The sequence below is a fragment of the Melospiza melodia genome, chromosome 12 (assembly GCF_035770615.1).
Source record: "Melospiza melodia melodia isolate bMelMel2 chromosome 12, bMelMel2.pri, whole genome shotgun sequence".
Lineage (NCBI taxonomy): Eukaryota > Metazoa > Chordata > Aves > Passeriformes > Passerellidae > Melospiza > Melospiza melodia.
In genome coordinates, this window is record NC_086205.1 from 11726245 (window position 1) to 11750189 (window position 23945).

The window sequence follows — 23945 nt, forward strand, 5'->3', positions numbered from 1 at the left end:
CCACAGCACAAAATGCACATCATGTTTTCATAGGATGAAAAAAAAAGATGGATCATCCAAATAGACTAAGTGAATATCAAGAAATATTTTATTGTACATGTAATCAAAATTTAAAAAACAGACAAGGAGGAGCAAAGGACAGTTTTATCTAGATTCTCTTAACTATGTAGGGTACAGAAATACAACTGGGAAAGAATTAACACATATTAGTACCCTTTGCTCCCCTTCCCTGCCCCAATGGAAGAGGTTACACAAGCGAGATCTGTAATGCTTCAAATCAAGGCTTCTCAGTAACTGCACACTTGAGCTGCCATAGCCAAGTATGTTCAGTTTGATGAGAGAATGAGTGCCTTCCAAGTAGCTGTTTATAAACAAAACTACTCTCTCTTTAGTGGTTTGTGAGCATTACTCATTCAACACCAAGAGTATACTTAAAAGACTAAAGATTTAGTGGCCATAACTGTCATTATATCTGAATTGACACAATCTTTAAGTATATCAATTATAGAAAATAGATTCCTTAGGCAGTAGAGAATATATTATCTAGTGGCAAAAATATAATGTAAAGAAACAGGAAGTATTCACAGGGAAGGGAGTGTGTTAAGCAGGGGCACATTGAGTAATCAGAACTAAAAGAGTTGAGTTCTGGAGTGCTAGCTGCAAAGGAGTCACACCTCAGCATCGTGAGTATAGGTTTCACAATGTCTGGGTTGAAAAATATGGTACTCATTGCACATCTACATCAATCTCCCACCTTAATTCACACCCTAGATCCTCCTAACCTATTACAGTGGGATATTAAACAATTCTAGCACTGTAATTCATGTTCTGCCTTACATGCTGTGAGGGAGAAGGCTTCTGTTCTCTTCCAGAACCAGAGAGGACCTGAAAGTGAATGCAGAGACTTTCCAGAGATTATTCACCTCACAACACTTCCCTTCCTGGTTTAGAAGGGTGAATGCCTTCAGAACATAAAGCAGCAACTGTTCTTTCTCTCAACATCTTAGAAATAAGCCTTCCCAAAAAACCTAAGCTATACAGCATGTAGGCAGAGTTGAATCAAATGGGTGTGACAAGTGCTAAATCCTGGACTGAAGGCAAGACAAGTTTTGGGATCCCCACAAAAGATGGTTTTGTTTATTCTTCAGTGGCCCAGTAAGGCCAGGAAATAAAAACTCTTCACAAAACTTCCAGAGAAGGCCCATGGAAAAGCAGACAAAGTAACGGTAACTATCATATTCTGGATTCTAATGCCCTTTGGAGACTATCAGATTTTTGGCTTAAAATGCAAGTGAATCACCATGTATTAATGATCTTAATCTATTTCAGCCTACAGCATGGTCCAATGCAGATTATTAGTGTCAAGTTACACACCTAGGACTTGAATTCACTAACACTCATAGCACCACTTGATTGTTGCTGTAAGTAAAGACAGTCTAACCCTCAACTCTTCTGCCAGAAAGAGCACATTACCTTTGATAATTGTGTAACACCACCTATTCCAGGCCAGCTGACCTACCTTTTTTTGTCCTCACACATATTGCATTTGTTTTCAGATAAATCTTAACACTCCAAGCTTAAACTCTGCGCCATATCACCTTAACTTCCAAAGTTACAAAATAAATTCTTCTTTACAGTATTCAAATATAGGAGATTCACTCAACTGACAAACCAGTTTACTGACAGTATATCTCACCAGTTATTTCCTTTATGTGCCAACTGCACAGTCATAAAAGCCTCACAGCTATTCTTCATACTTCTCAGCTTTGAAACAGGAAATGATCAATATAGGTATCTCAGGATTAACACTCCTAGGTGCAGGGAAAAAAGCAGCTGTTCTGTACCTCAGTAATTATTGCTCAGTATTTATCTGTTTGAAGCAACATCAAGACAGTATTTGAATTTATGCTGTACTTTAGCAAAGACAGGTTCCCTAACATTAAAGAACATCAGCCTTTCCACAGAAAATCTCTAAAATTTAGCTGGCCATTTTTTCTTAACTGTTCCTAGTAACAAGGCAGATCTGTTTAGGTTTCCATTCTAACAACATTACAGTTGTCAGAGTACATGGCTCATACCTGTGGCCAGTCTTTAGAGTAGGTGGGCTGCACGTTTTCATAACTACAGAAGTTTATCAGCTATGCTAAAACACTACATAAAAAGCCCAGGATTGTTTGTAGACTCACCAGCTACCTACACAGAACAGCTGTTCCACAAAAGATTTCACTAACAATTGAACTTGAAGACAAACACTACAAGAAAGCCAATAAAAGATCTTGTGTGATCAAAGGTTCTCTTACTATCTCATCTGAAAGAAGTTACCTTCCATTTGAAACTATCTCCTCCTTCCATAGGAATAACCAAGATACCTTTTGGAGGCAATTTAGACAGTGACTGCTCAAAAACATTTCAACAGAACTGCTTTTTGGACGAGAGAATAAGTTATTTTACTATTTGCACAAATTGAATTTACTACACTCATTTTACTCTGGTAATGTTTTAGCTACAAGGTATCTGTACAAGATATATCAGCAGAGATAGCACATTGTTAACACTACATATGTAAACTGAGAGACAACAGGTCCTTCCACCCAGGTGTCATATTGCAGATTTGTGTCAGTCCGAGAGGCTGCGGAACCGCGCTTCAGCACCACGGAGAATCCCGGGGAGCCCAACAGCAAAGCTGTGCTCTACAAGGGTGACTGTCCATCCTGGAACAGCAGCAAGAGGAGAATCAAGCAACCAGTGTTTGCAGTAATATTCTTGAGGAGGGTTCCATTCATTCGGTGCATATTGCTGTACATAAGGTGCATAAACCTGCCACGGAGGAGATCAGCGGGAAGAGAACCCGGTGGCAAGGCTGCAACCAACTACTGGAGTCATGTCCCAGATCTGGAGGAGAATTGTGGAGAATTAGACAGCATCAGTGTCAGACTCACAGCTCCTTCTGCAAGAGGCACAGAAGCAAACAAAGATATCCCTGGACACAAGGTAACAACTCCTTTTTAACCTATGCTTGAGGAAAATCTCATAAAGAGTTACAGCAGCATTATAAACCAAAAGCCAAATTTGGGGCTCAAGAGTTTTGAACTTCTGTGTAGGTCTGTTTTAAAAAGTGCTATGCAGTTTGTCACAAACATGCCTAGAGCCAAACAGGATGGCACAGTCCCAGTTCTGACACGCATGGTGAATGTAGAGCCCAGGCACAGCAAGACTCTGTATCAGTCTGAGCTCCATGTCACTGTCCCATAACAAGGGCTTTCAGTGGCCATGCTCCAAGCCATGAGCTCAGAGCAAAGGAACCTGCACATTTCCTCAGGGCTGTGTCTCTGGCAGATTCTCCTGCTGCCCATGCCTGCTATGTTTGCTCAGAGACACAACAGCAGCACTCCATATAGTGGAGTTACAAGGCATTTCCTCATTCAGCTGCAGAAGAACAAGTTAGCAAATACAATTCCTTCTTCACACAATAGATAACTTGTAGCAATAGATGTCAGAAAGAAAGGAAGAATACACAAAAATGAACTCTATTAAATATCTCCTAGAAATGCAGGAAAGAGAAGCAGCAATACCTTCACAATCCGGTCGCTCCCACAAGTCACCATTAGCCCTCTGGAGATGTCCATGGACATGTGTGAAATGTTGTGTTTGCCTTCATGAAAGGTTGCCAGGGAGGTACGGCTGCACAAGAACAATTGAAATGAAAGCCAGCCATCAGATGAAGCTTCATGGCATCATTATAGCAGTGCAAAATAAACTTAAAAGAAAATTAGGTTGCTTAAGTACTAATAAATCCATTCCAAGAGCTGCAGTGCCACATTAAAGGGGACAGAATTAAATTAGCAAGTCATACAACTCCAGTGCTTGTGGAGTTGTACAGGTGTGACATTTTCTGCAGCATGACTGTTAATACTAGAGCAGAAGTGAGACACGGAATTAATAAATACTTCTAATTCCTGGTTAACAAAGTCAAGTTCATTTTTTCCCTGCTGGCTACAGAAGCCAACTAGAGCACAGCATCCTACTTTTCAAAAAATCCCAACCCCAAGCAAACAAAAAGTCCCAATAATGAAAAATCCAATAACACAACAGAAAATCCCAAACACTCACAAAATTTTCACATCTGATTACTCTGTTCATACCAAAAGAAAAGGGGTTCTTTCATTTCTAAGGCAGGTTTAATAAGACAGCAAATGATGTTTAACCTGATTTGCTTGAATGGTGAAAATAATGTTGAGCTCTGAAGAATATTCCCAAAGTTTTAAAAAGTGTACATGAACTAATGCATATACGTCCTGGCAGCTGAAATGCATTGCCTGGCCCCCACTTAGCAATGTTAAGTGCAATCAATAGCTTTTAACTAAACTAAAATGCTGAGACAAATATATCTCAAGTCTAGATCTGGGCTCCTGGAAAAGAAGAACTAAAAAAGGATATAAATGTTGTAATTCTACATCTGATCCAAATGCACTTGCAGAGGCAGATGGGGCATCTCTGCCATCACAGTGCTTTCAGTCCCCAAGGCCTAATAGCAGAGAGTCAGCTCAGTGTAGCACTGTGTGTGGATGTGGAGCAAGGCCAAGGGTTTCTGCACACCAGCAGCGTTACTACAGCTTATTACTCCCTCATACTCACTCTTCATCCTTGATGGACTCATAACAGGAATCACAGACACGGACCTGGAACTCAAATCCCATGATTGGGTAGCTCGACCGTTTGGTGCTGCACTTGCCACACACTGCCTGCCCACATTTTCTGCAATGATGCTTCATGGAGGAAGAAGAAAATCAACAAGTCACTATACCAAGTCACTTGACCACCATAAAAGTGTCCACTGCACAACCAAAACAACAAATCTTCTGTTTTGCAACCTGTTAGAAAGCAACCTGCTAGGAAATCCCTGCTTTTTCAACCAAAGACCAACATCTCTGGAGTTCTGAGCAGTCACTTGGATCATTTATGGATTTATCTCCATACTCTGTGTCTATCCTCTTCTCTGGCAAGCTCCTTCTGGGAGAAGGGGAAAAAGAGGCTTGAACAAGGACCCCAGTTAAAAACATTCTGGTGCAGTAAGAACAGGGCCATTAGTGCTTCACTGGAATGAGCATCTACATTCTCAGTTATGGAGCACTGTTTGCCATTTTACACAACATTTGAGGATTAGCTGTCCATAGTTCCAAAGCATGGGAACATTCAGAGAAATCCAGCACAGCATGCCTAGCACAGCCTGCTTTGACCTGTGAAAGCAGTTTGTTGCAACACTTTCACAGAATTTGGAAATATCTTAGCAGTGCTTAGAAGCTGTAGCTTCTCAATATACCTCACTTCAAAGCAGCAAAAATACCAAGATGAAAAGATCTACCAGGCTTAGTGATGTTCTGTTTACATTTTGCTCAAGTGCTGAAGTACAGCTAAGCACTGAAACCAGCCATCTCACCTGTCTCAACCCTATTGTCTTTGTGTCCCACATTTGCTTTATATTCCAGAAGAAAGGCTGCTCACACTTCTGACAGGAATCACTTTCTAGCCATTGAGGAGCCTAGAAAAGAGCAGGAAATGTAAGCAATCAGAATTGTTTTCCTCCACACAACACTCAAGGAAGTTTAAGAGCCCAAAGTAAAGTCTTACTTGGAAAGATGCCCTGGTTCAGTTGTGGACATTACAACAATAAATTGCCTAGAGCATAGTACAAAGAAAGTTTAACACAAAAACTTCAAACCCAAGAATACAGTTACTGGTTATCTACACACCTCCTACACTTTTTAAGCTTCCAGGAATATTTATATTACTGCCTTAATAAGAAAACTCATTCAAACACCTACGTTACTAAACCTGCTGCAGGCATTCAAAGACTGCTGCTCTGGTTGTCTGGATGGCTTTTGGGGACCAGTGTAGTCCAAACTGCAGAAGCTATGAGGCAGTAATCCCCTTTAAGAAAGGGGGTGTCCAGAAGTAAATTCTGTGAGTAACTATCTTTTCTACTTTCATGGGATTGCAGTTTGAAATAAATAGTAATTCATCTGCATTTTCCATCCTGCCCCCATCTTCGTTAAGCATCCCTTCTCCCACCCACACACTTTTCCTGCCATAAATGGACTAGGCCAAATGAAAATAGAGCTTTTACACATTTCAGCTCTCTCAGATACTTTAACTGAACATCCCTGTAAGAGATAGAAAGAGAGGCACAATATTTTTAGTACATGGACTTGAATTTGAACGTGTATATTCTATGCAACTTTATACATCTCATGAGGAAGTCTCCCTGAAACTTGGCAGGAGGAAAGCTGGAACAACAAAGCATTTTTTCTTTTCAATTCACTTACATGGCTAACAGTAAGAAAACAAGAGCATTCTCACTTGCACCACCATGGATATGAACTGATGCAGAAAGAAAGTGTTTGGCTGGGTCAACTGCTGTGTACTGAGAACTTTAAAAAAAATGTTGTCTGGGGACTGAACCTCTGCCTTCTGAACTGCATCTCAAAATCTGCCTCTCACTTCTTTACCTGCTTTGACACAAATTGAGACCTTATTTCAAGACTACTGAAGCACAGTCCTTTGGTTTCTTTACTGCAAGAGTTTGATTGCTTTAGACTGTTCCAGAAACAAAGAGCACAGCCATTCCAGTGAATCTGTTGTCTCTCTGAGATAAAACTCCAGGCAGTCCAAAGCATCTCCTGCTCTTTTCCATTTACTACAATGCAGCATGGACAGCCATTAGAACAGAACAGGTTCCAATAATAACATTCAGCTTTAAAGTGTCAGACAACATGAGGAAAGCAGCCTGCAGAACTGACTAAGGAAAGTCACAGCAGTCTCTGAAAAGGGGAAAGAAAAAATCTTTGACCTATGACATGAAGTTACCTCTTCTCTGCTGATATCCATGTTCCAAACAGCAATTCCCCCATCAGCTGAACAGGACACCAGCTGCCGTGTCAGCTGGATGTAGCAGATAGCCTGCACCTTGTCACTGCCAACAAAGCACACACCAGTTACCCACAAGCATTTAAACAAAGCTTGGTTTCTCAGCAAACCCTGATTCCTACTTGTAAATAAAGCTACTGAGGAAGGCCAAAACTGATTTTCAGTTTGCTGAGTCCACTAAGTAGAGCTCTGAGGATGAGTGAACAGATGCTGTCACCTGAGCACTACCCTAGCATCAGGATGTTGAGGGTGTTCTTACAGGCCTGACCAGAATACCAGAGGTACAGTTCCATGTTAACATTTGCTGGCAATAAGCCCTGATGGTGAACTGAGGGTCAACTGACTCAGAGTGCATGTGCAAATACTCTTCTGTGCTGGCAAGGAGAGCCACTTGTCAAAACAGAAACAACTGAAAGAGAAATATTTGTTTCAAGGTGCTACTAAGCAGCAGGTTCCACTTTTGCTAACAAATCACAGTAAGTCAGGCTGTAGGTGCAAAGCAAAGTATGCATTCACCAATAAGACAATTCTAAAGAAAGTCATATCAAAACAAAAGTCTGCCCTGAGAATTTAACCAAAGAATGAGAGTAGTATCAAACTGCTTTGCAACATCTAAATTGAATTAAAAAGTCATTCTGCTTCTCAGAAGAGAACCTAGCTGTTACAAGTCTTCACCAGGACACATGAGGCAGCAGTAACAGCAGTATGAAGCCCTCCAGTTACTTCAGTTACTTTTTTGTAACCAAGGCTCTATGTTTAATTCTTTAGCCATAAGAATAAACCTTCAAGATTTAACAAGAGTTACAGAGCTAAAGCTATCAGTCTTGATCAAAGCTGGATGGAGGCATCTATGGAATTAGACAAGAGGAGAACACACTATACAAATATCTTTAAATATAAACAAAATCTCTACTACCAGTGCATTTCTAAGTAGAATATATCTTCTGTGGTGAACTGCCTGTCAGACTGAATAAGAGCCCTACATTTAAAAATGGCAGCAAGTGTTGGGTGTCTAAAAATCAAGAGTTGAGTTTCCGCCTTCAGAGGAGGGGAAACATGACACTTTCTGAAGTTAAGAAACTACCCCTGTAATTTAGCCAATCAGTTATCACCTATCAGTTATCATTGATAGAAAGACAGAGAACATGAACATATTGAAGCTTATTTTATATGCACACATGAACATGCTTATACATAAAAGGTTCTAGCCCTCCTCTCAAAGGTAACTCAGTGCAGTATTTACAATACAGACACATGCAATTTTTACATAAAGGCCAAATCAGATGATTTAGGATTTCTGCCCACCTTTTTCTATAAACTATTTCTGTGTTACTTCTAAACCAGGGTAAAATGAACATATTAAACATGAAAAAGAAAAAAGCTTTATCAGTAAGGCCTTCCTAGTACAGATTATCCTTCTTTCCCTTCAAAGTACTCAGGGTTCTGCAAAGAGTAATTTTCTCCATTTTTCACAATGATTCAAATGTCTTGCCACGCTATTTAATCTTCCTGGGACTGTGTGTTCATTACAGGATGAAAAATAAGAGTCCATTACATACTGGTGTCCCTGGAGCAGCAGCGTTCTCCCCTTCCTTCCACCAATATCCCACATGATAATGCTGTGGTCAGAGGCACCTGAGAAGAGCAGCCTTTGGACAGGATCCCACCACAGGGAAGTAATGCTCCCTAGGAGAGAACATTCTGCAGTTAGATGTAAGGGACTGGCTCCCCAACACAGTGATGTCCTCCTGGAGCAATTAAGTGAAACTTGAGGTACTGCCTTACACCAGTAACATACTGAAAGCCTTAAGGCAAAGGAAACATCCAACAGCAAAGTGCAGCCCTGAGAGAGGGGCAAGGAGTACTGGACAACAGAACAGATGTCCCTAAGAAGACAGATATAGCATAAGCCAGAAAGTCTGAGTTGTGCCCCTTGAATTTAGGAAGGTGATTTTAAGAGTTGCCAGGCTGCTACATGAGCTTTGGAAGATAGAAGCAGCAGCACCTGCCAAGCAGAAACCAGGATCTACAACACAGTGAGGTGCTTGGCCAGTGGCTGCAGCACAGCTCACAGTGCTCTCAGCTAAAGCTACTACCTCACATAACCACAACACCCTAAAATAGCTGGACTAAGAAACAAAGTGAGAACTTCACTGCTGTTAGCAAATCTGCCACTACTCACTAAATTACAAAACTAGATTTCAGAAGGCCCAGTGCAACTGTGAATTGGGGATAGAAAGAAATGAGTCATCTGACAGTAGCAGCCTTATGCTAACCCATACCCATGGTAACGTAGCCAGTACACTAAAGGAGTAATTTTGTTACTCATGCCACCTATAGTTGTGAAGCTGGGACATTTTATTTCCTTGCAGAAATCCTTCCCTTTAAAGAATCCTTCTATTGCTCAGTTGTCATCAAAAGCCTTGTTAGTCCAAAACCAAGATGATGAATGGAAATTAGAGCCCAAATCAGTTCTTCCCAATACTCTGAAGCACAAGATTTTTTTTTTTTCCTCCTTTGGGGCTATGCTGTTTTCAGACTGACCCATTTGGAAATAGCATGTGCACCAAAAAGGCATTAACTTTGAGTATTATCTCAGCATTGCACAGAGCAGGCTGTTATGCATGGTGAATTCTGGAAGCTGAGAACAAACTCTGAAACCATTTAAACTGCAAAGCAACTGCTTGCTTATGAAATCACACTTTGCAAGAGCTAGAAAGCAAACAAGACTTTTAAATCAGACTTTTAAAGTCTGTCAAACACAACTGCACTCAAAGGAGAATTAGATGCCATTTAAGTTCAGAGTTACTAGATCTCGAGAATATTACACAAATATGGTGAGAAAAAAAGTGACACATAATCTGATTTGCTTAAAAAAAATAAAGAAGTTGAAATAAATAGTACAATATCAGTTGAAGAAAAATCTGTTTCTGCCCCTGAACTAATTTTTTATGGTGGCTCAATTCTCGTTTTAAGGATCACAGTCCCCATTTGGAAATATATGAGCCAAAGGTGGCTGCTGTGTGGCCACACTGCTGAAGTTGGTGCTTGGAAGCCCATCAGAACTCAAGAGACAGAACACAACAAGGAAGTGCCACACAGACATACTGCTTTCAGACTAACTGTAACATCTACCAAGAAGTTGCATTTGAACACAGACCAGTGCAAAAGTATAGAGAGGCAATGGAGTCTCTAGGGCCAAGAGAATTATTTTGTTCTAAACCTAAACAATCTGAAATTCTCCTTGAAAGCAGAAGAGACATTTATCACTTGAAAATCTCAACTTGCCTCCTGCATTCAAAACCAGCTGTATCATTTTACAGTCATCTGTAGATCAGGAGTCCACCCAGCTTTAACAAAGCCTACTTTATATTTCCAGCTGTTAAACAAGGCAGCCTTTTCCAGTGGGTCAGAGACTCATGACCCAGTAGTTCATCCCTACCCACATGCAAACTGTCAGCTGATTTGAAAGTTGCAAATATCACATGGGAAAAGGCATTCTCTTGTTTATTTTTCTCAGCATATTATTAAGTTACACATTATTCTGTAATTTGCATTCTTGCCTTACTCATTGGAGCAGACAGTGGTTTTGTATCATGTTAGTGATCACCTGATTCTTCATTTGATGTAAGGACTTCAGCTGTACTGTAGAGGATGAGACATTTGCCTTAGACTCGGCAGTTTCTCCAATGCTGAGACTAAAGCTTTTAAAGGTGGCCATCTAGTGGATAACTTGTGTTTAACTCATTGCATATTTTTACTTTTGTTTTTCAGCTATAATAAAAATACCTGTAAGTATTTATAAGGCTAAGATTTGCCTTCAGCAAGAATGTTTGCTCTTTAACAGGAAGTCAAGTACAGCTTTTAACAGCTTATCATAACCACTACCCTGGACTGGTTTTTCAGCCAGTATCACCCTTAAGAGGCAGATATGCAATTGAACATCTCACCCCAACTTACAAAGAGGTACTGTATCTGGGACAAGTGGCTTTAAGACAAAGAGTTACTTTACCTTCATGCCCTTTAAGGGTTGTGATAACTGAACAGGTATTTTGCTCCAATTTCAGAAGAGTGATCTGTCCAGAATAATCACCAACAAATGCATGCTGAGTTTCATGATCATATCTGAACACCAGTCAAGGAGAAGCTTCATTTGTTCAAAGAGTATTTTACATGACTGAAACAATCGGCTATAGAGTCAAAAAAACTGGAAAAGAACATTTTAATATGCCAGATAAATATTTACATAATTACTTTTAAAGAGGTTGGAGACTGTAATAAACCTTTTTAATTCCTTCCTTCTCATCACACTCTTAAGTCCCTGAACATATAGGAATATGTGCAAGTAAAACTGTATAGAAAAAAAGAGAAGAGTTTTAGAAAGCTACTGGAGAAAGCCATGAGATAATCCATGCCCTAGTTTAAGACAAGCCAAGTAGCTTCAGGCCATTTCTAGTAGCTATTTACAGAACACATTCATGGCTGTTTACAAGATGCCAAAACTCATCAGGCTACTTGTTGCAGTGCAGAGCTCTCTGCAACCATTAGGAGCATCTCACTGGACACTGGGCTGCATTCACTCTTACCTACTACCTTTTCCAATAAATCTTTTGTTTTCTAGCATGGTTGTAGTTGATATCCCCAGGAGAGGAAAACCAAGACACAAGGATGCTGACCCTCCACAGCGAGTTTGCCTTGCAGTGGAAGTACACTCCCAATGTTCTGGCTACTGCCAAGGTGAGGCTGTCCCATTTCTTGTCCTGTTCTCTGGACTTCCCAGTTTACCAGTGCAGGTCCTTGAGTGTGGTATTGAAAACTGACCTAATTTCAGCAAGGATTCTGTCAGTTAGCAATGAGATAAAAGCCACACTGATCCATTAACAAGTGGCACCTTGGGAAAAAGCATTACTCCTCACAACAGCTCTGATACTCAGTTTTTGCCACAATGCAACTATGAACTCCAGAAACCAAAGTGTGGCAAGTCAATGGAACTAATAATTTTCTGCTTTTAGAAGACTTTTGTTATTCAGAATATAAATAAGAGCTAGGAAAGACCCATGTAGCTGACACCACATAACCCAAGAGCTGCATATAAATTTAGGTGTCCTCCTTGAACCACACAAAAACACAAGCAGCAGCTAGAAAAGCAGCCTCTGGTATCCAAGAGAGGCTAACTTTAAGAAGATAGTTTACCAAAAGCCCACCACTCTAAGTGAAAATGCAGAGGCTCTGCCATCTGATGACATTCCAAAGTCTCTTAAGCCTTCAGGATCATGAGATAAACAATTTGCTTTCAACAAATCCTCTAACTCCCTGAACATGTGATCCTTTCTTCATCTTGAAGTTCAGGCTTGCCTTATCCCCACTAATCCAGTAAAGAATAGGCACTCTGCTGTGTTTTTCAGAAGCTTACACACAGGATCACTAACAAACAATGTTCTAAGGAACCTCCTGATGGGGAGGCCAAGCACCTGGTACACACACCAGCAAGCTGCTTCTTCCTAACACAAATCCAAAGGCAGATAAATTAAAATGGATTTTCAAATGTCAAGTTCTTCAGTGGAAATTTATTTTTATATTGATATAAAAGGTCATATTCTTTTCTCCATTTTAACAATAAACTGTGCCATTGTTTGCAATTGCATTAGCTATAGAAGCCACTGAATTCAGTGAGGCTCAGACTGCTCCCCAGACTGCTGTGAGCTGGTCTCCAACATACACACCAGCTTTAACCAGTTCTGTGCTGCATTTAGCTGAGGTGAGCTGCACATGGAATGTTTTGCGGGACACAACTCCCCTGGACTCTAAAAAAGAGCAGCAGTACAACAGTACACACCTGGCAGTTTTTCAGCCAGTAAGGCAGGGTCTGCACAGATGGGAGACCTCAGAAGGACAGACATGCAGCTGGCAACTGAGTTTTCCTCCAGCTTCTTACCAGGACACAGGTATACAGCCACTCTAGAGAGGGCTTCACGTTTGCAATAGAGGATGTTGATGTGTTTCAGTTTTTCAATCTTGCTACTTCTAAAACATTATTGCCATCAAACCTCCTACAGCAACCAATTGCCTTCAATTACTGTCTGGCCACATCTAAACTGCCACCATTAACAAGTGCTAAAAAAGCAGTTTTAGTTTAGTTTAGTTTGCTTTCAAAAACTTTGATATGTGAACTACCTTTCAAGCTACAGGGTTTGTAAGTCTTTTACATAGGGTAAAGAATGCCTGAAGTACTTACAGCTGAAGAGACAGGGTGTCTAAGCTGCAAATGCTGCAGTTAAATATAGTTTACAGAAAGCAAATTGTACACAGACAAATTACTACTGGTGAATAAAGTTTCAGTAGCTTAAAGATAGAAAATATTAACGTGAACAAAGACAGAAAAATTAAAGCAGTCCAAAGGGGTTTCATGATGTTTTATGCCCTAGAAGGACTCAAAGACACACTGGCATCTGTTGAACAAAGTGACTGGCCCAGGAAGTCTATGGGCCAGGCTGTAGGTACTGTCACTGCCACAAGATGCTAATGACAGACACCTCAAAATTAGGAACTAGTACAGACTGGGGTTTCTGCAGCTCAAGGTCTCTTCTGCTATCTAATAACCACTAACAGAAATAAAGGTATGAAACTTCTAATGAGAATAAGAGTTAGCAGACTTGCAAAAAGATGTCACTCTAGTTTTTATACACGGAAAGTTGGGAACAAACTGAGGTAAAGGAACAAAGTACTCTTCCATTTCCAGGGTAGCAATCATTTTTAAAGGATACTGCAGACATGAGGCCCAAGAGGTGAAGTAATGTCTCCCCAGCATGCTCCCACTCCTGGTGCACATCCAGCTGATACACTTGTCATGACCTGTGCTGATAAGCCACTCTGATGCCAGGCAGAAAGTAATGGCAGACACTCGATTCTGGTGAGCTGCAACAAGAAAAAGATTCTGGCTATTTTCTCCCCAAAATCAAAGTGCTGTGTACTTCCATTCTAATTCAGACAGACAGAGGTTGAAGATGATATCTAGGCAATGCCCCAAGGAGACCTTCCACCATTATATTATACTTGCATCTTGGCTGAATGAAAAAGTTCCCAGAGTTCTGTTTAGGATTTGCCTTCTGAATAGCTCAAGTGAACCAAACCCATCACTCAGGTGATGTAAACCTTTCCCCAGAGAGAGAGAGAGAAGCTGAGTTCAGTCCAGATACCCAAGGTAAAGGAACAAGCAAACCCTCAGCCTCCTCTAGTTAGCTCAGGACTTCTGGGGAGTAATGCAACACATCTAGAAACTTGAATTGCTTTACTAAACCCATCTTTTCCTAACCCCAGAGAGCTATGCTGACATTCATATTTCTAAGCACCTAAAAGGATATATAGTCCATGGCATTCAAACTGCCTCCTGCCACATAAACCAAATCCCACCCAGCTTTGTTGAGAATGCTGCCACTAAGCAAGAAGTTACACATGCTTTAGAAAGAAGCCTCCCCTGCCCCCCAAGATGCAAGCACTTCCCTTGACTGAATTGTCAAATCATCTCCCTTAGGATAAAGGGAGGTTTTGTTGCTTTAAGAACAAGGTCTTTTTCTCCCAAGCAAGAACATTGCTTCTATCAGTGTCAGGGAGTCACAAGACAAACTGCACTTTGTTTTGCTACATAATCTGCAGCCTTTAAGAGCTTCCTTCAGGTCTTTCAATTTAATATTCCAATTTTAACCAACAATGGAGTTTTGTATTTCTCTAAAGGATGAAATATAGACAAATGCTGAAATTAGTATCTCTATAAATATTAGAACAATCCCACAAACCCTGTTTCCCACCTATTGGAAAAAATTTGCTCTTTTTCATCCCTGTTGCCCTCCTAAGATGACAGAGAAGGTACAGACTCTTACCTTGAGCTAGGAGTAACAAAGCACATTGATTACAAGAAGTAAGGAGAGAAACTGCAAATACCAAAATCACCTTTATAAAGCTCTTACACCAACACTCATGTAGTACAACTACTGCAGCTGAAGAGCAAAATCCAGGCTCACTAGTTCTGGCTCATTACATTGCAGGCTAATGATGTAGTGAACCTAAATGTTCATGTACAACTTGTACTCAGCTGTCTGACAGAACACTCTTCTTATGGCAGTTATCCCCCAACTAAGTTGCCAACTATAAGGTCAGTCAGAGTTAAAGCAAATCTGGATTTGATTCATGTGTGACTGTGCCCAGTTTCCTTATTGTAGATACCTTCCCTTTACACAAATGTTAGTGTAGATAGTTAACTCTTTACCTGGATAGGTTTTCACAAAGTTCATCTTATTGAAGTCCTCAGAAATGTGAAACTCCTAAAAGCAAAAGGAAATTGTTAGAAGATACCACAGTGGCATAAAGCAACACTGATACCCAAAAAGGAGCAGCAACCTCATAGACTGAAATTTGCATAGCAGCAGTATATCCCACAAAAAAACAGGCAGCTTCTCAGGCTGGAGCAAAGCACACTGAAATACCAACTGTAACTAAGGTTTTAAGTGAACTGAATTTTCAACAGGGAACATGCTTTCAGAACTGAGTTTACTGAAGGGAGGTTATAGAAAGAGATAAGATCTCAGTTTCCCCAGCAGGAGCAAACAAAACTATCTTGTAGTACTTAAGATTTGCATGTTTGTGACTCCACAAAGGACAGGTTTAAGTGAAAGAGTTCTCTATAGACTTAATGAAATTTTAGAAGTCTCAACTTGCAATTTCCAGTAGTTATCACTAGAATTCTCTGCAGTTCTGTGTAGGCTATTCATCTGTAGCAGTTATCTGTAGAATCACTCTTTATGACACTCATGCAGTACCCTGGCTCCTTATGGGGCAGTTATTAATTTGACCTTATTTTCATAGAGAAAGGAAACCACTAAAGCATCCGAGAGTCACAAGATTTCCCTCCTTTACCAAGGGGGGGAAGAATAAAACCCAGTTTCTGTTCTGCCAAGTGTATGCTCTCCAAGACAGGGACAGCAACTACAGCAAGAATACACAAAGAGAGAAGAAAGAATTCCCAGCAAGAAGAGAGATGAACCCAGCCTCTTATTTTAGAGCTAGTGTTGAAATTTCTACATCATAAAAAGATGTGCAGCAAGCAAATCCAGAGATGTGTGCATGGCAGGATACACAGATCCATACCAGCTGCAGTTCACAACCCCTGTCAGAGCACCACCATGGCACTCTGCCCAGCTTACTGTACTGCCCTCAAAACATTTCCTTGGTGAAGTGAAATTATTTGGGCCCACTGCTGCACAAATAGCTCAAGGCCTTCTTGAGGCTACCTGGCTCACATCTAGCCAGAAGAACCTTTGCTTTGCAGATCCCACATACATCTCAGCTGAGCTGCCAAGAAGCTCAGCCACTTAGCAGTAGCTGCATTCCAAAATGAATGGAAAGAAAACAGACTATCAGCTGCCAGCAACACATGGACAATCTGAGCAATTCTAACCTACATTCAGAAGAAAAGTCACAACAACTTACCATGATAGCTCCATTATCCTGGCCAACAAAAATCCGTCTGCTGTCATGATGATAAGCCATGGCAGAACATGGTGCTGTCAAAAAACAAAACAAGTACATCACAGTATTTAAATAGAGGTATTAGATAAACATGACTTTAATAAAAGTCAATTCTTTCACTCAGGACAAAAGCTGTTTAAATAGTTTGATAGAAACTAGTCTGCCTAACTAACATCCCTTGGAATGACAGTTCAATTCCCACGTGTGAAGCTGAGGACAGGAACACAACAGAACACAATCTGTAACTCAGATACACCAACAGGAACCATATGCAAACATGATGTCCTGCCACAAGGTGCAACTCAGCAAGAGGAATTTTACACAGGCTGAAAGCTGAGCTAACAGCAACAGCTGGTTACACCTAAGAACTTGAGCTCACTAAAATTATCTCAAATGCAGCCCTGAAAGAAAAAAATGCACACCTTAGAAAGCTGGGAGTATTCTTACATCTCAGCTGTCAGCTAGTGGTTGGAAAAGCTCACTTAACTGGCAGACAAGTTATCTGCCATCATTTCAGGCACCTCCAGCTGCAGATCCACAATGATTCACCTGGTGAAGGGTGTGGTTCTGACAGAACACTGCCACAGATCTCATCCACCATGCAGCTAGTTTTAAATCAAAGTCTGAGCTAGATTTGCTGCAAAGCTCCCAAAATCAAGATCATTGAGGGGATCCAGCCCTTGGGGAAATAGGAAGGAGGTGTTCCTACACACAGCACAGGTGCAAAGCCCATACTATGTGGCCACCACTGACAACACCCATGTTGTACTTACAGGCCATGGTGTGGTAGATGCTGGGCCAGTACTGCCCACTGTCCCTCTTCAGCCATACTCGGATTGTCCTGTGCCATGGGAAGAGAGGGAGAGGCAGCTGTAAGTGCACCACCCCCTACATCTGAGCCACTGCACTACTGATGGCTCAGCTCCACTGCCCTCAGCTTTTGTGCTACCCAAATAGAACAGAGGAACAACATAACAGAAATAACAGCACTCAAATACTGCTCCAACAGAACAAGAACACTGGTACTAAGCATAAGCACCCTTGGATTTGGAAAAGCTTTCTTCAAAACTATTTATACATGGAGTTTCAATAGTATGAAATGGAAATACTATTTCAGCTCACCTCAGAAATTGCTACAAATTGCATCCCTTTACCTCCTCCTTGGCTCGGTTGATATAAGTCAAATTTAAACTGCAGAAACTTTCTATCTCTGGCAGAGCAAACCACAGTTTGTTTATAGCAGATTAAGTGTCTGATATATTTAAAAAAATTGCCAATAATTTCTTATGGAAGTCCAAACTTTTTAACTTTTTACAGCATCTCTGTGTAACTCACCCTTCAGCAAGCCAGATACTGAATATTAATAACAGAAGCACCTCATCTTCAAGACCAGCACATTACTGACATCTCCATCCCCAAATATGAATAATCAGAGGACAGCATATCTAACTCAGTATTATTTCCTCTAATCCCTCATGTAGACATGCAAAGGACAAGCAACACTAGTGGTTGATGGTTTGCACTGCTTCTCTGCCCTAAATATGATCAGGATTGATGAGCCAGTCAAACGTTAACTGAAAAGCTGACAAGACGACTTGGGCAGCATGCCAAGATCCTTTATAAAATTGGCTTCAGTTTGCAACCTTCCAGAATCATCTCCTGGAAGGAAAGGATAAGTGGTCTCGTGAACATTTAGCATTATACTACTCTGCTGGCTGTCAAATCCTGGGAGGAGGGATGTGAGAGTATCAGCAAGGAAGTGGAAAGCTATTGTCAATTAAAAACATTCCTACAACAGACACATTGAAGGGATTCTACATTAAGAAGTTAAGAGCACACATGTAGACAGTGTTAAGTTAAATCCTCTTGAAATTTCACCTCCAAACCATTGTTTGCCTTTTTGTTACTGTTTAAATCCAACTTCCTCGTTCCTAAATGATCTGTAAATAATGTACCTGGAAACACTGTCAAGAGGCTTCCCTGAGGTGTGCTGTTCTATTTGCTGTCAGCTAATGAAAGTTCTGGCATTTAGAATTCTCTAGAAAAATACTAGGGGAGTGATGAGTTAGACATCGTGGAGGATCAACAGTAAAAAGTTTTACAAAAAGAGCACAGAAGGGCACCAGTGTCTTGCACCACAACCACAAGAACTTTTCAGAAGTTTTACTGCTCAAGAGACAACAGCAGCATTCTAATTTTGCAATCCATTTAAAGGTTTTTCTTTAAAAGACCGCTCAAAAACAAAGCAGACAATGCCCACCCTTAATGAACTACTTTTTGAAAACTTGAAGCAATACAGGTGAGCATACACTGCCCCAAAACCATAATTCTCAGCTTTTAAACCAAGTTACTTTTTGACCAGTTTAGGGGCATATGTACATTAGTCTAGTAATTATTAGTCATTAAATGTTTTGCATGAAGACTGTCTCTCAAAAGCTATCACTTCCTCTCTACAATAATCAACAGCCTACCTTATGGCAGTCACCACTTCAGAAGAGCAGTTGCTATTTCTTGGTAACAGAATATGGGAAAAACAATGTTTTCAAAATATTCTAATGATGCCAGCCTAATAGCACAGGTTAGCACCTTTATCAGCTTTTTAACTTGCTTTTTAAAGCAGCTCCATCATACTCAAACTGTTCTGAACATTTCAGATGGTGGCTTCCATCCTTACTAATTCAATTCTTCACTTCTAGGCAAAGCCATGTAATCATCTTTTATTTTTAAAATTTACATGATAAGTCATGCATTGCTGATTTTTCAAAAGCAGACTTAGCTTTCTCTCAGTATTGTGGTTAACTGTACTGAACTAGAATAAAGGAAGCAAAGATTTGTTTTTTCTAAGAAATTATTTAATGGGAGTGTAACTTCTGTGTTGATCATCAATGGTACAGCCCCTCAGTGAGTTGAGAGCCTAAGCAAATAGCTGCAAGAGTTAACAAAATTAACTTCTGAAAGCTTCTTATTTTGGTTTAAGTAAGATTTATACTCTGCTCGCCTCATGCTTGCAAAGATAAGCTGTCAGACAGCTTTATATCTAATTATATAAAGCTCTGACTGAGCAAAATTTGAAGAGATCATTTCATAGTAGTCAGCAAGTGACCTCTGCCAAAATGCCACTTCTCCCTGATTCTCCCTCCTACAGACCTGGTTTTGTCATGCATCTCCTTATGTTGGGATAAATTAATTTGTGAAATACCACTTCTTAAAGGACTAGAGAAGCCCTCCAGTAATGCTGCTCCCACAATCTCCTTCAACCACTCATTGTTATGTCTTTGTTATGACAACTGCCTTAGAGTCTGTAGCACCTTCCTCAAAACTTGGTCTGTATTTAATGAAGAATCCTGGGCTCAGTACCTGAGAAGAGCTGGCTACCACTCACTTCTCCTTGAGCATTCCCTGTTTGACAGCAGTCTCAGCAAGGATGTAAAAATGCTGAAACTCATAAAGAAGCACCCAGAGAGAGATTTTAAAATTCTAGACTCATGTCTCTGAGAGTGGCAGGAGGAAGCAAAACATTTTTTAAAAAATATTAGAAATTACCTCCAAACTTCCCTGTCATTCAGTACTGAATCAGAAGCTGCTTTCATTAGGGCAGCATGCACATTTATAAAAGCACAACTCAAAGGGGTTTTGGCACAAGATTTTTAATGTAATATAAAGAAAGACACTCAAAAGCCATCTTTAAGCAACACTGACTGTGTTTACCAATTTCTAAGAGTTTTTATTGTTCTCAATCATTGTTTCATTTAGAGAGTGAGCAAGCACCCAACAGTGCTGGAGAAAAAGCCAGGGGTTTGAGAGCAGACAATGCTGTGTTCCAGCAGTGTTTGTGCTCCTGCTCCACCAGCTGCCCTCTGAGAGCCAGGGCAGGGAGGATGATGGAACACCAACAGCCAAATCCAACCCTGCTACAGTACCACCACTGCTGCAGGTTACTGCACACCTACACCAGCCCTGCTCCCAGCACTGCACCTTCCTGACTCTTCAAACCACCACCAAACCACCACCACTGCTTCCCTACCAAAATCAGCCACTGGCAGCTGTTTTCCTAGCAAGGACAGAACACTGCCTCTTTCTGGTAGCTTAAATAAAAAATATTTATACTGTTATCAAACTTGTTCCCAAAACAGGATTAGGAATCTGGTTTAATCATAGTGCAATGGAAGCTCAAAGACACAGCTGATAGTTTTAATCAAATTTCTGTTAAAACTAAACCATGTTTTGACCAATATATAAGTTTCATTAGCAAAAATCTCACAAAAGCTGATACTGTACTTTAAGCAGCTAGTGATGGTCACCAAACAGCAGCACTGAAATGTGCCAGTGACTCCAGAGCTCCTGTGAGCCTGTAGTGAATACACAACCTTCATTTTGCATTTAGGGTCTTGTACACAGCTGATCATGCCCCAGCACTCCCAGCTGCAGCTGGGAAACACTGCTCCTGCCTGAGCTGTCTGTGTGCTGAGGGACACTGCAACAATTCCCAACATTGTCTTGCAGCCAGGGTCAGACAAGATGCCAACAGGGACACAGAGTTAATCATCCTCTCTAGATAAGTTCTGAGAAAGCTTCCCAGATGGCAAGTGTCCTGCTGAAAAATCCCATTGGGAAAATTAACTCCTTGTCTCCTGCAGGTATTCTTTTTTCCTCTTTAAAACTTAAAAAAAATAGTAGAATTTGGTTGGCATTCACAGATCGACTATGAAATATTTTGTATCCTCTGAAAAAATAAAACCATTACATTTCATTCTAGGAAATATAATTTAAGATAGGAAGAACTACAATGAGTAGCTCTAATGAGAAATAATCTACAACATTCCCAGGGAATGTTTGTGCACCAATGTTTTCCTCACTACCCAACTTGTAAACACATTCCTCTGACTGGCTATTATGAAATACTTGACAGCCTTAGCTGCATTAAGATGCAATAAAAAATACTTCAGCCCTGCTCTCAGTACACACAGCAGCTCTTGTGCTCCTTGTACTCTGCACTCTGCTGCCAGCAGCACAAGCAGTCAGGCAGTATTAACACCCACACCCACCTGCAGCGAGCAAACAGGGGAGCACTGTTTGACAACATGCTGAACTGCAGGTGAAAGCTCTGATGAACTGTGGGAGGTGTCCCAGATTAGAGAAAATACAGGTTTCTGAAAGTTTAAAGATTTAATTTCTCACAGTAAGGTGGGTGACACAAACTCAGCCACAATTCCACAGACCCACTTGGAAATTACACACACCAGAGGTGGGTGGTGGCCTCTCTCTGCTTGCACGGGTGTGTATGTGACATCAAAACTTGCCCATATAAAATGCAGCTCCATCCTTGGCTCTTATCAGCAGTCTAAGCATGCAGACTGCTTAACCCTTGGCATTAGACCTTGAGTTTAAATGTTGGCACTGTCTGCCCACTGGCAAACCTCCACCAGGAAAATGTGAATGCAGAACCCTGATATGGAGTCTTAAAAATCATCATTTCCTCTTGTCTCTTTCAGGAAGCTCATCAAAGCAAACTGAACACAAACAATCACACCTAAGTGACAGGAATGAAAGGAAGCTGCCCATTCCCATCCAAAAGCTGTTATCCAACGTGTACTGCACAAAGCCATCTCCAGAGGAAGGGATGACACAGACCAACTAGACACGTGATCTGTTTGCACTTTTTGACCTAAAAATAAATGCCAGAAAACCCAGTTCAGATAACACTGCTGCTCTGATGATTTTCAGCACTCATACCCTCCTATATCTCACAAGGTCAAGCTTTTCAAACAAAAATTCATGCAAATATTAATGCAAATTTAGTTTTAAAAGTTTTATGGTATAACAGTAAAATTATCCCCGCACCAAGCTACATCTCAAAGAATGCACTTTTGTACTTTTAAAAGTTGCTTCAAATGGAGCCACAGTTTCCTAAAAAGCATCTCCCATCCCTCTTCACATTTAAACATCACTTTGCACGTGGCACAGGTGAAATTCCATCTGTCATAAACAGTGCAGATTCCTCACCACTCTCCTGGCCACAAACCTCGGTACTACCTGCTTCCTCATTTCCACTTTCCTTTCATCTGAGTTTACCGACATTACAGCTTCTGTGGCAGACGAGCCAGCGCCGAGAACCAGGGCTAGACTGCGAAGACACCTTCCCTTCCAAGCAGAAAGCGCCGTGCACAGCAGCTCATCACCCCCTCTCCCCTCGGATCTGCCAACTCACTCCCTGAGCGGCTTCAGCCGGAGGGAAGCGGCTTTGGGACCCGCACACCGAGCCACTATCATGGGCTCGTTCCTCAGGAGCAGCTCGGGAAGCTCCGACTCTCCCGACGGGCAGGGGAGGCAGCGACACCCTGCAAGTGCTTCAGCCAGCAGAGCGGAAGGCCGAGGCAAACACACTCCCTGACTGCTGGTTCTGCTCGTGAGCTCCGCAGGACCCACTCACACACAGGGGCAGGACAGCGCGCACGGAGCACGGCAGCCTCTCCCCGCCGCTGGGAAAGTGTCAGCCCGCGTCCCGCACCGGGCCGAGCCGATCCTCCCTCACAGCTGAGGGCATCTTCCTCCCCGGGAGCGCGGCTCCGCGGGTCTCCTCACGGCGGCAGGCACGGAGTCCCTGCGCCTCCCGGCAAAGGCACATCGCGCACCCGCATTCCCGTGAGCAGCCGCCGCTGCCCCGGCTCCCAGCCCAGCCCCGCGGCCCGGCCCTGCCCGGCGGGGAGCGGGCCCCGGGTCACCTGTCCTCGCCGGCCGTGATGACGCCGTCCTCCTTGGGGATGAGGAGCGCGGCGCTCACGGCGTCCTGGTGGCCCTCGACCTTGCTGAGCAGCACGGGCCGGCGGCTCTGCGGCCGCGAGTGGATCTCGGCGGCCATGGCCCGCACGGCTGCGCGCAGCGGCGCCGCCCGCCCCGCCGCGGAGTCCCGAGGAGCGGCGCAGCCCACGCGCGCCGCTGCCGTCACGGCGGGGCGGGCCGCCAGCCGTACTCCCTGGAATAGAGGGGCACCGCGCCGTATTTCATGGAAGAGCGGAGGAATCAATCCTGCCGCCTGCCCGGGGCGGGTCGTGTCCCCTCCGGTGTCCCCGGGCTCAAACACGCGTTTCTGTGCCTCTCCCGTGGGCTCTGACCACGAAAAGCCGCCGCCGTGACCCCTGCTGAAGGAGCCCAGTCGCTGCCCGTCCCCGCTGGCATGCGGCCACCGCAAGGCGGCAAAGGAAAGGCTGCTCCCCTGCGGGAATTAACGGAGGGATATGGGCTCAGGCAGGACGTGTAGTCACAGGAAATACATTAGCTCCTTTCTGTCTGTTAAAGCAGCTGTAATCCTTCATCCTATAAGTTCTTAAGCAGCTGGCTTGTGCTGCTATTTTCTCTGTGTTCACTGCATGGGAATGTTGGCCACGTAGCTGGGTAACCAACAGCAGAATTCCTCCCCTCGGTGCTTGGTTTTTAGTCTTATATCTAAATACCCCTCGGTGCTTGGTTTTTAGTCTTATATCTAAATACCAGCTTTTGTG

At 42.2% G+C, this 23945-nt stretch overlaps 1 protein-coding gene across 1 annotated transcript; it reads right to left on the reverse strand.

Moving 5' to 3' along the window:
* Positions 1-66: 66 nt before the first annotated feature.
* WDFY1 (WD repeat and FYVE domain containing 1) lies at positions 67-23332 on the reverse strand. Its single transcript, XM_063166803.1, has 12 exons — positions 23169-23332; positions 17220-17287; positions 16408-16481; positions 15188-15242; positions 13689-13839; positions 10937-11049; positions 8484-8610; positions 6865-6970; positions 5438-5539; positions 4636-4766; positions 3573-3681; positions 67-2892 (listed from the first exon to the last, which is right to left on the reverse strand). The coding sequence occupies exons 1-12, from the start codon at positions 23303-23305 to the stop codon at positions 2833-2835; spliced, it is 1233 nt and encodes a 410-aa protein (XP_063022873.1). The 5' UTR covers positions 23306-23332; the 3' UTR covers positions 67-2832.
* Between the last annotated feature and the right edge of the window lie 613 nt (positions 23333-23945).

Bases quoted from the DNA above. Each gene is read 5' to 3' on its own strand.
- WDFY1 (XM_063166803.1), bottom strand. From the start codon at position 23,305: ATGGCCGCCGAGATCCACTCGCGGCCGCAGAGCCGCCGGCCCGTGCTG. The intron at 6,971-8,483 runs GTATGTAATGGA...CTTTGTTGGCAG, and splicing joins CTGCTGCTCCAGGGACACCA to TGACAAGGTGCAGGCTATCT. The intron at 2,893-3,572 runs GTATTGCTGCTT...ATTCTCCTCCAG, and splicing joins GGAGCGACCGGATTGTGAAG to ATCTGGGACATGACTCCAGT.